General features: G+C 36.7%; 1 protein-coding gene across 5 annotated transcripts in view; it reads right to left on the bottom strand.

Moving 5' to 3' along the window:
- Positions 1-16567, bottom strand: part of Nin (blastoderm-specific gene 25D) — a 190233-nt gene that overhangs the window by 13024 nt on the left and 160642 nt on the right. For 3 of the 5 annotated variants that reach the window (XM_017613288.1, XM_017613287.1, XM_017613289.1), the window contains one exon: positions 6220-7181. In XM_017613288.1, coding sequence (XP_017468777.1) covers positions 6943-7181 — 239 coding nt within the window. In that variant the 3' untranslated portion in view covers positions 6220-6942. Of the gene's footprint in view, positions 1-1359; positions 1547-6219; positions 7182-16567 lie in introns of those variants that run through there. The other 2 variants (XR_001847193.1, XR_001847194.1) reach the window with 2 other exon arrangements.

Here is a 16567-nt window from a genome sequence, read left to right on the forward strand (position 1 = left end):
GACAACGATCCCAAGCATGAGGCCCTTGATGCCCGTCTATGGCTTATTACAACTGTCCTAAAGTGCTTGAAACACCTCCACAATCTCCAGACATTAATATAATTGAACATCTGTAGGCTCATTTGGAAAACCAACTGAAAAAGCATGTTATTAGAAACAAGAAAGACCTAGAAGATGTTATTAAAGAAGAGTGGGAGAAAATAGATCCTTTAACATGCAAGAAGCTGGTCGAATCTATGCCAAGAAGACTGAATGCTGTCAGAAAAAATAAAGGCTTGTCGACTAAATATTAACTTATTTTTTTCTTTCTGAAATAATATTTGCCAAACTCTACTTAATATAAATGTCCGAGTTATTTTTTGTCATGTATTATGTTAAGTTTTTATGTTTGCATTTTCTTTATACGTATGAGTTGCAGTTTGTTTATGTTTTGATTTGAAATTATATCACTTGGGTGGCCGAGTTCTTTATTGAGCCACTGTATATAACAGATGGGATTATCGGTTATTAAAACACACTTAGTAAAATTTTTAAGTTAAATAAGCATTATAGTGTTATTTTTTGAAGACTTCTGAAGAGAAATTGTCTTATTTGATCAAAAAATATTTATTTTTAACGATTTTATAGCAATTCTACCAAAACATGTATTTTCCCCATTGAAACTTCAAAGCCCCGGCGGCAATGTTGGGCCACCCTAATGTACATACTTCTTTTTTATTCCTTAAACGATTTTAATAAATACATACAAATATAAGTATATTTAGACATATTTAAAAAAGGAACCCAAACGGAATTTAATTTGAGCTAAAGGCTCAAACAAGAAAACAAAAAAAAATTTGTAAACATAAAAACTTAAGCCCTGTTTCCAGCTCTCCAAAAAAACAAAAAATTCATATAAAATGTCGCACAAGAAATGAAAAAGAAACTTTCTTTAATAATAATAATAATCCCAACGGTTTTACCCTCCTTTCACGCCCATCCGCTCGAGGGGCGCAGTCCGCATGACGTACGGAACCATTATTTAAATTTTTGCGCCGAAAGGCAGGAGTTTGTTAAGTTTCGAGGTCTAAAACTGTTCAGCTACAGAACTAAATTTATCAGCTGATTTTTTGTCTATATGTTAGTAATTCATTTATTGAGAGGATAGTGTCGCTTTCTTAATGCTTTTACCAAAACTTCTTAAACCAGTTTGCAGTTCTCAAGAAAAAATGCTCGTATTTTTATTTCTTCAAGAAAATTCACTGTGAAAGCAAAGTGCTTTTCCAAGCAACAGAAATAATGAAAAATATTTCTTGTGATTTTTCTTGAAAGCTGGATTCTAAGCTTTGCCCCCAAATTCATAAAAAATAAAGCAACAAATCGAAAATTTTTATGAAACTGTCATTTTATAAAGCTCTTCAAACCTATTTTATTTTTTATGAATAAGGCCATTAATTTGTTGATATATTCAAACTGTATAATAGATAAAAATATTACCCTTTTCCATAATGAAAAAAAGAAAATCAAACTAGATACCCATCGATATTTTTAGTAGCCATCTTATAACCTACGAATTATAAGATTAAAGCCGCATTAAAAAGTTCTTTACTTTCATACAAAAACAGGGTATGCGTTCCAGCATTTTCAAAAACCTTGCACACTGAAAAAAGTAATAAAAACTCTCAAAAAGACAAAACCGCTACATCGAAAAAGTGGCTTGAAAAACCGCATAAATTCAAATCCGCATAAAAAGGGACCTATGTGTATATTACTTTTCATAACAATTCAAGTCTATTACATGCGCCCCACGCTTTTCATTTTCAATCTCATAAATTGATTATAATAACTTTTGCTAAAATTTCAAAATCAAAAGATATCAAAACAAATTATATTCATTTATAAAAGCTTGGTATATTAAAAGGTTTTTTTTTTTCTATTTTTAGGTGTGTGTCTATAAAATTTTGCATTAGATATTAAAAAAGTTTAACTTGCAGTGAAAAGAGAACAGAAGACTATTGCGCAAAATACACCACACAAATTTTTGCGTAAATACAAATTATTACAAATAAGATTCTTCTTCGATTCCTATTGGTATTTGCGCAAATATTTGTGTGGTTTATTTTGTGCGTATGCAAGCAAACTGTTTTGTGCTCACGTTTAGTATGTGCATCCATACGAGCACCAATTAATTTCACTTAAAGAAATGGCTTGTCATCCATTTCCGCTGTAGCATATGTAGTGCATATTTTTAGGCGCAATATTTAGCTACTTACGGCAAGGCCTACCGACGAGGTTGATAATCTATAATTATAGCTAAAAATGGTGTCTGGACATGCAAATTGATAAAAACGTTGTAATAAAAAGAGAGTTCTGTTTATATAAAAAAAAATTTTAAATCATACTGCGTGCGGTTAAGTAAAATATGAGTTTCCAACAAAAGGTGTTAAAATTAAGTTTTAACCCGTACATATTTCTGGATAGAGTCGGCACCTATCTAAAAAATTAAAATGAGTGCGATATATCGTCGCTACCATGTCAAACTACCGAATGTGCAAAAATGCATATTGCATCATTTCACTTAACTTACATAATTACGTCCTCATGTTAGTCCAAAGCTTATGCGTACACCTTTCGTGTGATACCTATACTGTGGTATTAAATAAGCTTAAGTTTTGAATAATAATTGTTCTATTTTTTAGAAAGGTGGCTTTTAGTTTAGGTGAAGAAAGTTAAATATTTTATTAACCTTTAAATAATTTTAAATTTTCAAATATCTGCCCTAAAATTGTTTACCACGAACCTAAGAAAACATCAAGCAGAATGCACAAAAGAATTAACCACATCCATTGAGCGTTGGTGCGTGATGTGGTTATGAAACCATAAAATAACTAATTTTTGTAGAGTGGCTCAATAAAAAACTCGGACATACATAACATGCAACTTCAAGTTCAAAATTTTCGTAAGCAATGCAAGTTAAATATTTTAATTTTTTTATTTTTCTATTGGGTATTCAAATAGGATTTTAAAAATAACAATGATAATTTACAAATCCATTACCTCCTTGATATAAAAAAAAGTTAACATACAGCATGCTTAAAATTGGTGTCAAAAAGGAAGTCGGACATCTGGCAATATTACAGTTGTTTGACAATTTTAAAAAGGCAATCCCACAATGAATTTGCTTTCTGTAAAAAGGTACCAAACGTAATAACTTAAAATAAAATATCAGTCGTGTTTTTTTGAATAAAAGTCCAAAATTAACTATGGGTAGACGGCGTGGACAAAGCTCAATCGAAGTAAGAAAATTAATCATGAAAAGGGTAAAACCGTTCGGGAAATCGCAGACGTAGTGGATAGACTTCGTTCGATTGTACACGACGCACAGTGGCTCGGATCGCAAATCTAGCTGGACGAAACTATTTAAACAAATACTCGTTGATGGATCTTTACACCACTTCTTACCTAGGGGATTTTTGGGTCGCTGATTACAAATCTGAAGTCACTTATCAAAAATTCAAAATGGCTTATCCAATATGGCGGACGAAAATAAAAAAAATCGGTAGATTTCTATGAAACTGGGTATCTGGGGGTTTTCTGGGTCGCTAATTACATATCTAAAGTCATTTATCAAAAATTCAAAATGGCGGATCCAATATGGCGGACGAAAATTTAAAAAAATCGGTAGATTTCTATGTAACTGGGTATCGGGGGGTTTTCTGGGTTGCTGATTACGAATCTAAAGTCATTTACTTAATTTACTTCGGAACGAGCATTTTCATCAGATATTTCTTTCAATTTACTAATCACATAATCACGGACACCTTGTTGTCTTTTAGAAGTTTCAGCAACACTTCTCCAAATGTCAAACAACTCACTTCTTAAGATTTTATTTACCATGACTAAAATTTAAGGTCACAGCAAGAAAGACAAATAAATTTTAGCAAAAATTTTATAACAGCGCTTAAAGATTTGCATGCCTGCTGTATAATTTTTTAATTTCAGAAAGGAGAAAATTCGCAAGTTACTATTTTTTTTTTAACTCTTACATAACCAAAGTTTTTATAACTCCAAGTATTTTTCTGTTTTAACATACAACCCCTATAGAGTTCTCAAATAGGCGGCGTTGACTTACCTTTTTTTGTTTGTTTTCATATGTTAATGCTTTAATAAATGCAATTTCTATTTGAATGTATTGCCAGGAATGTATTCCAAGTACCATTAAGTATTTTAAAAACAAAAAAAATGTTGACTTTCGTCCAGCTAGATCTGCTATCCGAACCACTGTGCGACGTGGTAAAACGTTTCAAAGAAACAAAATGCGTGGAAAAAAGGAGAAATCGGGACGACCAAAACTGGATGCAGATGAACGGTGGATAGTGCAACAAATTAAGAAAAATCCAAATTTGAGCGCTCCTAAACTCTTAACAGAAGTCGCCCAACACCTTAATATCAACTGCAACGAATAGTATTGCGAAAGAATAATTATAATGGAAGAGTTGCATGGAAGAAACCTTTCATCAAAAGAGGTTAACCGACAGAAGAGAATAAAACTTGCAAAGCGTCATGGGGATAAGGATTTCGAGTTCTATAGGGCCGTTTTATTTTCAGATGAAAGCAAGTTCAACAGTTTTAGGTCAGATGGACAATCATATGAGTGGAGAAGACCTAATGAAGAGTTGCTGGAAAAAAAACGTACGCCCGACAGTTAAACACGGGGGCTGGTCGGTAATGGTATGGGGTTGTATGTTCGCTGCTGGTACTGGAAATTTGTGCTTCATTAACGGCAATATGGACCACAAACAATACCTAACAATTGTGAAAGAAAATTTGGTCCAAAGTTCTGAAAAGTTGGGAATTAAAGACCACTTCCAGTACTATTAAGACAACGATCCCAAGCATGAGGCCCTTGATGCCCGTCTATGGCTTATTACAACTGTCCTAAAGTGCTTGAAACACCTCCACAATCTCCAGACATTAATATAATTGAACATCTGTAGGCTCATTTGGAAAACCAACTGAAAAAGCATGTTATTAGAAACAAGAAAGACCTAGAAGATGTTATTAAAGAAGAGTGGGAGAAAATAGATCCTTTAACATGCAAGAAGCTGGTCGAATCTATGCCAAGAAGACTGAATGCTGTCAGAAAAAATAAAGGCTTGTCGACTAAATATTAACTTATTTTTTTCTTTCTGAAATAATATTTGCCAAACTCTACTTAATATAAATGTCCGAGTTATTTTTTGTCATGTATTATGTTAAGTTTTTATGTTTGTATTTTCTTTATACGTATGAGTTGCAGTTTGTTTATGTTTTGATTTGAAATTATATCACTTGGGTGGCCGAGTTCTTTATTGAGCCACTGTATATAACAGATGGGATTATCGGTTATTAAAACACACTTAGTAAAATTTTTAAGTTAAATAAGCATTATAGTGTTATTTTTTTAAGACCTCTGAAGAGAAATTGTCTTATTTGATCAAAAAATATTTATTTTTAACGATTTTATAGCAATTCTACCAAAACATGTATTTTCCCCATTGAAACTTCAAAGCCCCGGCGGCAATGTTGGGCCACCCTAATGTCATACTTCTTTTTTATTCCTTAAACGATTTTAATAAATACATACAAATATAAGTATATTTAGACATATTTAAAAAAGGAACCCAAACGGAATTTAATTTGAGCTAAAGGCTCAAACAAGAAAACAAAAAAAAAATTTGTAAACATAAAAACTTAAGCCCTGTTTCCAGCTCTCCAAAAAAACAAAAAATTCATATAAAATGTCGCACAAGAAATGAAAAGAAACTTTCTTTAATAATAATAATAATCCCAACGGTTTTACCCTCCTTTCACGCCCATCCGCTCGAGGGGCGCAGTCCGCATGACGTACGGAACCATTATTTAAATTTTTGCGCCGAAAGGCAGGAGTTTGTTAAGTTTCGAGGTCTAAAACTGTTCAGCTACAGAACTAAATTTATCAGCTGATTTTTTGTCTATATGTTAGTAATTCATTTATTGAGAGGATAGTGTCGCTTTCTTAATGCTTTTACCAAAACTTCTTAAACCAGTTTGCAGTTCTCAAGAAAAAAATGCTCGTATTTTTATTTCTTCAAGAAAATTCACTGTGAAAGCAAAGTGCTTTTCCAAGCAACAGAAATAGTGAAAAATATTTCTTGTGATTTTTCTTGAAAGCTGGATTCTAAGCTTTGCCCCCAAATTCATAAAAAATAAAGCAACAAATCGAAAATTTTTATGAAACTGTCATTTTATAAAGCTCTTCAAACCTATTTTATTTTTTATGAATAAGGCCATTAATTTGTTGATATATTCAAACTGTATAATAGATAAAAATATTACCCTTTTCCATAATGAAAAAAAGAAAATCAAACTAGATACCCATCGATATTTTTAGTAGCCATCTTATAACCTACGAATTATAAGATTATGTCTACGTATAAAATACTAGCCTTTTATAAATTTAATCCATTATGCAAGTCATGACGATGCATATGTATGAATGTACATATCTGGAAGTCAATATAATTTACTACCTAATAATTATATTATATTACATCGTGCTCCATTTAATATGCACTACATTTCTATTTCTAACAATCAGTGGAGAGTCTTGGTTCTACAACGCCAAATTGAATGGTAAAACCGAAGGTTAAGTGAAAGCACGATGTAATATGGGACAAAAAAGCGGTCTTTGTAGTGACACTTTAACGACTATCTGCTTTTTTGTGGACTACAGCAGTAACGTTGCATTTAGCAGAGGATGAGAATGAATGCAGTTATATCGACAAAAAAAATTTCGTTTCATGTGTAAAACGAGTATTGTGCGAAATTTTATCTCTTTGGATTAGCAATACCTTTTTGTGTACAGATGATATCAACTACTCATAGAAAATATTTCGTAATTCAATCGCCTCTAAATTTATGGATAACATTACACCAAAATGATTAAGGCATTCCAGGCAATCCATTCAAACCTTGTCGTTGCTGGTGCATCATAGTCATGCGAGCACGATTCTGCTCCAACCGTTGTACTGTGGCGGCTAAATGAGCATTCTCCACGTACAAGTCTTTAACAAGCAAATCTGCGTTTTGCAAACGCTGCACTTGTTCTGCGATCATTGATCCCTGCGCTTCGATTCGATTATGCAAGTCTGCGAGTTCCATTTGATGTTGCTGCCAGGAACCTGTAAAAATTCAGATTTTAAACCAATGGTACATGTTCATAGCAGAGAGCGTAAATAATAGGTTTTTTCCAATTTTGAAATCATCGTGAAAAAATTATCCTACCACTTTTTAAAAAATGCAATTAGAATAGTCCCTCGTTGTACAGAGGTACACAAAGAGACTGGTTGGACTGAAAACTATCGTTTCTTATGTTTTTTGGCATGCCAAATTTGAATCAGACATCAGAATTGATCGTTATCAAGCCACTTTGTTTTTAAATCGGGAAAATTTAAACGAAAAAGTTTCTGACAGATTTTTTAGTTAAAAAAAATTGGCCTGATAGCGGTATTTGCTACAAGCCAATTTACTTTTTGTGGGCCTTTGTAATATACAATGAGGGACGATTCTAATGATATATATGTGTTATACATACTTCCATATACATATAAAAATTGGTTAATAATGGTTAACAAAAAAAGTGGCTTACAATACATATATGTCTCGTATCCTAATCAGAAATTGGCATAATAATTCAATCTAGTTACTTATGCAAATGAGGGCAGAAAAAGTTAAAAAAATTTACCTAATAGCGATCAATTCTGATGCGGATTCCAATGGAGCATGCCAAAAAACATAAAAAATTATAGATCTATTCTTTGGTACAAGCCATTGTTTCTTTTGTGGCGCTGTTATAATTCATGCATGCCGAACTTTTATTATTCAGCCTCATTGCGTAAGTCGTAAATTAGGCTGAATTGTACGACTCGACTACATTAGCATTGTCTACTGTCGTGCTGAAATAAGTAAACGACGAAAATTGTCGAAAACTATGCAGTGCTGCCAAGTTCTTCCGTTTTAATACACTAGTCGAGTGGAAATTTTAGGCAATGACGCTAAATTTTCGATACGATTCGACTCTCGAAAAACGACTTGCATTCGGCACGACTCCCGCAATGAGGCTGATTATGTGCAAGACTCCGATTATTTCTGCCTTTTATTTTTTGAGGCAAAATAAGAGGCAAGGGTTGACTAATATTTTTGAAGCATAAAGGAATTGGCGGCCGCTGTGGTGTAGTGGTTAGCAGTGTGCGCTAGAATTCCGCAGGGCCTGGGTTCAAGCCCGGTTCAACCCAACATCAAAAAATAAAAAAAAAAAAAAAAAGTTGTTTTCTATTAGCGGTCGCCCCTCGGCAGGCAATGACAAACGGCCGAGTGTATTTCAGCCATGAAAAACAGCTTCTCATAAAAATACATTCGCTTTTCGGAGTCGGCGTAAAACTGTAGGTCTCTCCCCTTTGTGTGACAACATCAAGGCGCACGCTACAAATCGGAGGAGAAGCGCGGCCAAATACTAACATACATATGTGTAAGCGCCAATCTTCGCCTCTTTCAGAATTTCAGGGACTTCTCGGGACTACTTGCATACAGTATTTATTGAGGCCTGTGTGTGTGAAGCATGTGTAAAATATTAAGACCACAAAAAAGTTCTTTGGATTTGAATTTCAATTAGATACTCAATACCAAACCCACAATTGTGAAAGTGACAACTTAAAACAAAAAGCTTTTTTGGTCAATCAACCACCCAAACTAATATCCATTAAGTTCATTTGCTGTAAAGTTAATTTATTAACAGATTTTTCCCTTAACCTGAAAATTTGTCAAGCCAGTATAACATCCTCCGGCCGCTGCACAGTGACTCGTTCAGAACCAGGGGCCCAACCGGTTATGACTTTTATAATAAAAGTTTCGAGAATAAATTTAGTTTGTGACTTTATTTGTTAGAAAAAAAATACTGTTATAATTTGACTTTTATTTTTTTTTCAGTCAAACAATAAATAACACAAAAAAACCTAAGTCCAAATACCAACCAATCGATTCGTCTTGACTTTTAGATTTCAAAAATATATAATTTGTTGATACTGGGATTCTGACTCAGCAAACGAGACAAAAACTACCTGCCGTTTGGTTCCCAGGATAGCAACATACTACGTGGAGTATTTATTTAAATGTTTTCTGTCAATCTTATAATTATTTGATTATAACTGTTGTCAACTTTCAATTATTGTTATTTTTAAGAGCAAATGCATTTTTGTGATATTTCTTTCAAACTACAAACATAACATGAGAACAAAACTGTTTTGCTGATCATTAAGCATAACTACACCTATACATCTTTTTTCATAAGCTTTTGAATTTTTCTTGTGGCCAATATTTTCTCCTTTATGCGAATGCCGATCTTGAAGTGCACCAGCAAAATTTATAAATTTACAGGAAAACATGTAACCAAATTTGTAGCTTTCGAAATTAAACTAAAAAAGGAACACTAATTATCATTTATCAAAAATGTGCAATTAGGCTGGGTGGAAATAAAAGGCATTTGACGGTATTGTAGAAGTAATATTATGTTGTCTTAGTTCTAAGCCAATTGTTATTAGCCGCGATAGATTGATTTAAAACTTATCTTTAGCCCGCGCAATTGATTCAAAGTGTATGAATTTTGAAAATAAAACTTTGGCTCGTAATATCTATGGAATGCGTTAATTGTTATAAACAGGACGATATATCAAATTAAAGATTATTAAATTCATATATCATTTTTCAATAACACTACAAATTTTTAAGATATTTAGATAAAACTTACAAAACCGATAGTTTCCCTTATGAATTTTCAATTCTTTACTACTTCAGCAACCAAGTAAAAAATATAAAAAAGTGAGACGAGATTTATTTCAAACGTTTCTATGTTTTTGGATGTTTATATAATACAAAAAGGACCAAGGACTTGGTCACGCCGATTTGGTCAGGTTTCAAAATCGTTGTGAATGAAGTCAAACATGCATTGTCCAAGATTAGGAATCGTTTGATAAGTTAATAGTAGTTTCAAGCAGTGCAATGCGGTATAGTCGTTGTGCTGTGTATGCAGTTACAGTTGCACGCCTATACTCAATCCCGACTCTTGCGTCCTCGTTCGCGCACTCTGGGCAACGTAAGCAACCCATGTGAGAGATGCGGTAACCAGTCCGAATGGAGCACGAAGATCACGGCAGAAGGAGAGGGAGCTTCGGTGGGGCCACTCCGACTTATTCGGTTTAAGGGCTCACTGATGTCTGCAGCGTCTGTTCACCAGTGGGTGTGGCTGCAAGCGGGTGTCTGTCTTGGAGTAAACGGCTCGCTATATAAACGTGTATTTGGTTGTAAAACCACCCTCGTCCCAGCAATGGGTTGTGCGCTGGGTTTGGGACCCGCCACGTAAAAACCCCTTCCAGTGCAGAAGCGAAACAATGCCCTTATTATGACGACCACGGCAAATGTTTAAAGGACTACGATTTGAGGGCATGCACCTGGAATGTCCGGACCCTTAATGGGGAAGGTGCCTCTGCCCGGCTGGTTGATGTCCTCGTAAGGACAAAAGCTGACATCACCGCCATCCAAGAAATGCGTTGGACGGGGCAAGGCAAACAATGTCTGGGGCCTTGCGACGTCTACTACAGCTGCCATGTAAAGGAGCGCAAANCGTACTGTCGTTCACCCAGGTGGACGAGCGTCTAGCCATAATCCGCATCAAAGCGAGATTCTGCAACATCTCGCTCATCTGCGCACATGCCCCGACGGAAGAGAAGGATGAGGTAACCAAGGATCTCTTCTATGAGCGCTTGGAGCGCACATACGAGCGCTGCCCCGCCACGATATCAAACTCGTGCTTGGCGACTTCAATGCCAGAGTAGGCAAGGAACGGATATTTGGAACCACCGTCGGAAAATTCAGCCTCCACGACGAAATGTCCGACAACGGATTGAGGCTGATCGACTTCGCCGGGGNGGACGAGCGTCTAGCCATAATCCGCATCAAAGCGAGATTCTGCAACATCTCGCTCATCTGCGCACATGCCCCGACGGAAGAGAAGGATGAGGTAACCAAGGATCTCTTCTATGAGCGCTTGGAGCGCACATACGAGCGCTGCCCCGCCACGATATCAAACTCGTGCTTGGCGACTTCAATGCCAGAGTAGGCAAGGAACGGATATTTGGAACCACCGTCGGAAAATTCAGCCTCCACGACGAAATGTCCGACAACGGACTGAGGCTGATCTATTTCGCAGGGGCCCGAAACGTGGTAGTATGCAGTACTAGGTTCAAGCATAAAAAATTTCATCAAGCTACGTGGCTGTCTCCGGATCGAAAAACGAGAAACCAAATCGATCATGTTGTGATAGACGGAAGGCACGCTTCCAGTGTTTTAGACGTACGNTCAGCCTCCACGACGAAATGTCCGACAACGGACTGAGGCTGATCTATTTCGCAGGGGCCCGAAACGTGGTAGTATGCAGTACTAGGTTCAAGCATAAAAAATTTCATCAAGCTACGTGGCTGTCTCCGGATCGAAAAACGAGAAACCAAATCGACGATGTTGTGATAGACGGAAGGCATGCTTCCAGTGTTTTGGACGTATGGACCACTATATTGTTGCAGCCAAGATAAGCAACCGCCTCTGTGCAGCAAAAAATGTGCGCCCGAATATGCAAGGAAAGCTTAACGTCGAAAAGCTGCAATCACAACAGACAGCCAATGCATTCACTACCCGACTCTCACACCTGCTCTCAGAGAGCACTCTTCAACAAACCGACATATGCGAGCAGTGGAACCACATTTCCCGCTCATTAAGTACAGCCGCCGAAGAAGTAGTCGGATTTCAGCGAGCCCGAAAGAACAGCTGGTACGATGAGGAGTGTCAGGAAGCCGCAGAGAAAAAAGATGCCGCCTACAGGGCCACGCTGCGATTGGGCACAACGCGCGCTATGTGCGACCGCTATAGGGATCAGAAGAGGGAAGCGATACGTATTTGCCGCAATAAGAAGAGAGGCCGAAATACGTGAGTGCGAAGAGCTTGAAATGCTGGCCGACAGGAAGAATGCCGCAAAATTTTACCAGAGTTAGGCGACTTGTGGAAGGTTTCAAGACCAGGGCGTACTCCTGTAAGAACAACAATGGCGACCTAGTTACCGATGTTCAGAATGTACTTAAATATTGGAGGGAACACTTTTACACGCTACTGAATTGTAGCAGCACGGAAAATTGTGGAGAAGAACTCGAGCCCCCAGACGATGATGACGGAGTCGATGTTCCTCCGCCTGACCATGACGAGGTACGAATAGCGATAACGCGGCTGAAAAACAACAAAGCTGCTGGAGATGACAGCCTGTCAGGTGAGCTATTCAAGTACGGTGGCGAGTAGTTGATAAGGTGCACGCATCAACTCTTATGATCAGATGAACGCATGCCCGACGACTGAAATTTAAGTGTGCTCTGCCCAATCCACAAGGCGACCCCGCCATTCGCGCCAACTACCTATCAGCCCTCTAACATAGGTTACAAGGTCTTATCGAGCGTATTGTGTGATAGACTGAAGCCCACCGTCAATGAACTGATTGGACCTTACCAGTATGGCTTTAGGCCTGGAAAATCCACCATAGACCAGGTATTCACAATGCGCCAAATCTTGCAAAAGACCCGCGTGAAAAGAATCGACACTCACCACCTATTTGTCGACTTTAAAGCCGCTTTCGACAGCACTAAAAGGAGTTGGCCATACGCCGCTATGTCTGAATTTGGCATCCCCGCCAAACTGATACGGCTGTGTAAAGTAACGTTGACCAATACCACCAGCTATGTGAGAATCAGGAAAGACCTCTCCGTGCCGTTCGCCACCAAACGGGGCTTCAGACAGGGCGACTCTCTTTCATGTGACTTCTTTAATCTGATGTTGGAAAAGATAATAAGATAATTTACTACAAGAGCGTGCAATTGCTGGCTTAACACCGTGCGAAAAAAAAAACACAAATTTTTAAAACACACGAAAAAATCAATATATCCACAAAGCTAGGAGCCAAATATAGTATAACTGCGTTTTTAGTTTTTCTCTCTGACGTCAGGATTTTTTTTAAGGACTTCGAAAACTAAGGATATAGGAATATCCTTGGAAATTTTCAATATTTATTTTTGAGAAAAATATATGTCAAGCACTAATATATAAACTACCACATCCTCTAATTTATTAGTTTTAGATAAAAAAAAATTTTACACTTCTCTTTATAAGATACTAGCGGTACCCCGATGTGCTTCTCTACACCAACTATTGAAAAATATTGAAAAATGAATGAAAAATCCTGGAATTTTTCTATATGAAAATTTATCATTTGCTTTATTTCAAAATTTTTGAGTCTTTATTTTAAATCTTAATTCAACACATTTGGATATACAACATTTTTTGTTTTTCCATCTTGGGTATGAATAAATAAACAATTTGGAATGCCAACTCTTGAACAGGCCACGTATAGCTTTACCAATTGCAGTAATCTACCACAAATATTTCAAGAGATATACCAGATGAAAATTTTTGTTAGTATGGGTGGGCCACGCCCCCCTTTCCGAATTCGGGGAAACTTAACACAAACCATCTGCATAATAGCCCCACTATGCCGTATAAATTTATTTGAAATCTTCCACTTATTTTTATACCCGAGCGCACTTGTGCACAAGGGTATATTAATTTTGTTCACATAACGGTTGTTTGTAACAGCCAAAACGAATCGAGATAGACAAATGTATACATAAATGATCAGGATGAAAAAAGAAATCGATTAAGCCATGTCTGTCTGTCCGTCCGTCCGTGTACACGATAACTCGAGCAAAAATTGAGATATCTCAACGAAATTTGGTATGTAGGTTTCCCTTAATCCAAGGTAGGTCAGTATTGGAAATGGGCGAAATCGGACTGTAACCACGCCCACATCCCATATAACGGTAATTTAGAGAAATACAACATCTTCGATAAATCAGTAAATAATAGTCTAATTTATTCAAAATTGATGCTTGCAACAATTCTTTATTAAGAAATACGTTTATGGTAAAATTTTGGAAAATGGGCGGGGCACCGCCCACTTATGATCACATATATGTATATCGGTAACCGTTCTACCAATTTGTACCAAACTCGGTATGGTTTTGTGCTTGCCACATGAAAGCAAAGAGTTGAAAATTATTGAAATCGGACTTAAATTACGGCCGCTTTTCATATAACGGTAAATTTCAGAAATGCGTGAAACTTCAATATTTCGAAATTGAAGGACGCTAAATTACTCAAAATTGATACACCCCGGCTTACCATCTAGCGGTAGGTTTCGGAAAGGTGAAAAAACATATATTTAATATTTGCGCCGGGTATTTAATGTTCGGCTCCGCCCGAACTTAGACTTTTTACTTGTTTATATATAAGATGGGAGGTGCCCCGCACTCTTTTCCGAAACCGCCCATTATTCTCCATGAGTATGGAATTATTTGATATACCTCTATACCAATTTCCAGTACTCTACCACAAATATTTCAAGAGATATAAGATCTGCTTCAGTTGAAATCTGGAAGGTATTAATAGCAAAAAACCTAATTTAAATGTGAATAATTCAGTCGAAACTTCTTTAGAACCTTTTATTTCTATTTAAATGAAAGATTTACAAACATTATTAGAATTAATTTCCACGTCGAAATACCCGTACTTTAGAGATGACACCCGCCATTAATACCTGGACATCCCTTTCGTTGATCGATTCAGCCTTTTTTCGCCACATTCTGCAGAACTGCGTTATTCTTGAAGCCGTGCATTTTGTTTTTTTTTTCTAATTTTGATATCATATGGGCCCAATAACGCTCGATCGTTTGCAGCTCTGGGCAATTCGGAGGATTGTCCTCTTTTAGTACAATGCCGATTCCATTTTGTGTATAAAAATCTTGCGCTTTTTTGCACAATGGCTTGTTGCCAGATCAGGCCAAAACAATACAGGCTCTCAGAACAACACTCCAGGTGCAAAAACCCGTTCAGAAATATTCGGATTCCTTTTCAAAGTCCTTAGAACATCCTTCTCCGCCATTTTATTTATACTGCCTGATTTTCCACCAGATTCCGCCTTTCTCTCAATGCTGTAATTTTTCTTGATATTTGACAATACATTTTGAACTGTCGACCTTCCAATTTTCAGAAATTTTACTAACCGACATTGAGAGATGTGTGGATTTTGCATGAAATAGTCCAAAATCAATTTTCTTTGCGGAAATTCTTTGCTCTCCACATCACTTATTTTTAAAGTTACGTATATGAAACTTAACTGTAATAAAAAACAACGATAGCAAAACCCGCACACTAAACAAACGGCTGGTCGAGTAGTCCATAACAAAGTTGTGCTGTGTAGAGTGCTGCCAGATTTCAACTGAAGCAGATCTTACAACATAAAAATTTTAGTTTGTGTGGGAGGTGCCACACACGCTTTTACGAATTCGGGCAAACTTCACATAAACCATCTGCATGATAGCCTAAATATGCCGTATAAATTTGCTTGAATTCGGTGAAGCCGTTCTCAAGTTATAAGCTCACACCAAAAACGTATGCTTATTTTTATACATAAGATACATATGCCACGCCCCCTTTTCCAAATTTGGGCAAACTCCACATAAAATATTTCCATGATGGCTCGAATATGCTATACAAATTTGGTTGAATTCGGTGAAGCCGTTCTCAAGTTATAAGCTAACTCACTAATTTTTATATATAAAATAGAGGCGGCACGCCCCCTTTTCCGAAATCAAGCAAACTTCACATAAACTATATGCATGATAGCCCGAATATGCCGCATAAATTTGGTCGAATTCGATGAAGCCGTTCTCAAGTTATATGGTCACACCAAAAACGTTCACTTATTTTTATATTTTAGTTAATATATTGTTTATATCGTATACCTCGTATACCTACCATTGATATGTCTGCATACCAAATTTCAAATTCGTGTGACTTATGGTTCCGAAGTTATAGCTGATAAAAAATTCCACGCCTACGGGATGTGCCACGCCCCTTTTATAAACTCGTTTATACATACCCTCCTCAAAGCACCTACCATGGAAATGTCTGCATACCAAATTACGAGTTCGTTTAACCTATGGTTCCGAAGTTATAGCTGATAAAAAATTCCACGCCTATGGGGTGTGCCACGCCCCCTTTTACAAACTCCTTTATATATACCCTCCTATAAGCACCTACAATTTGTATGTCTGCATACCAAATTTCAAGTTCGTGAGACTTATCGTTCCGAAGTTATAGCTGATAAAAAATTCCGCGTCTATGGGATGTACCACGCCCCCTTTTACAAACTCCTTTATATATACCCTCCTATAAGCACCTACCATTGATATGTCTGTATACCAAATTTCAAGTTTGTGGGACTTATTGTTCCGAACTTATAGCTGATAAAAAAATCCACGCCTATGGGATGTGCCACGCCCCTTTTACAAACTGGTTTATACATACCCTCCTCAAAGCACCTACCATGGAAATGTCTGCATACCAAATTTCGAGTTCGTTTAAC

This window comes from Rhagoletis zephyria, unplaced genomic scaffold (assembly GCF_001687245.7).
Source record: "Rhagoletis zephyria isolate East Lansing unplaced genomic scaffold, Rhagoletis_zephyria_1.1 Rzeph_scaffold_00640, whole genome shotgun sequence".
In the NCBI taxonomy this organism is placed as follows: Eukaryota; Metazoa; Arthropoda; class Insecta; order Diptera; family Tephritidae; genus Rhagoletis; species Rhagoletis zephyria.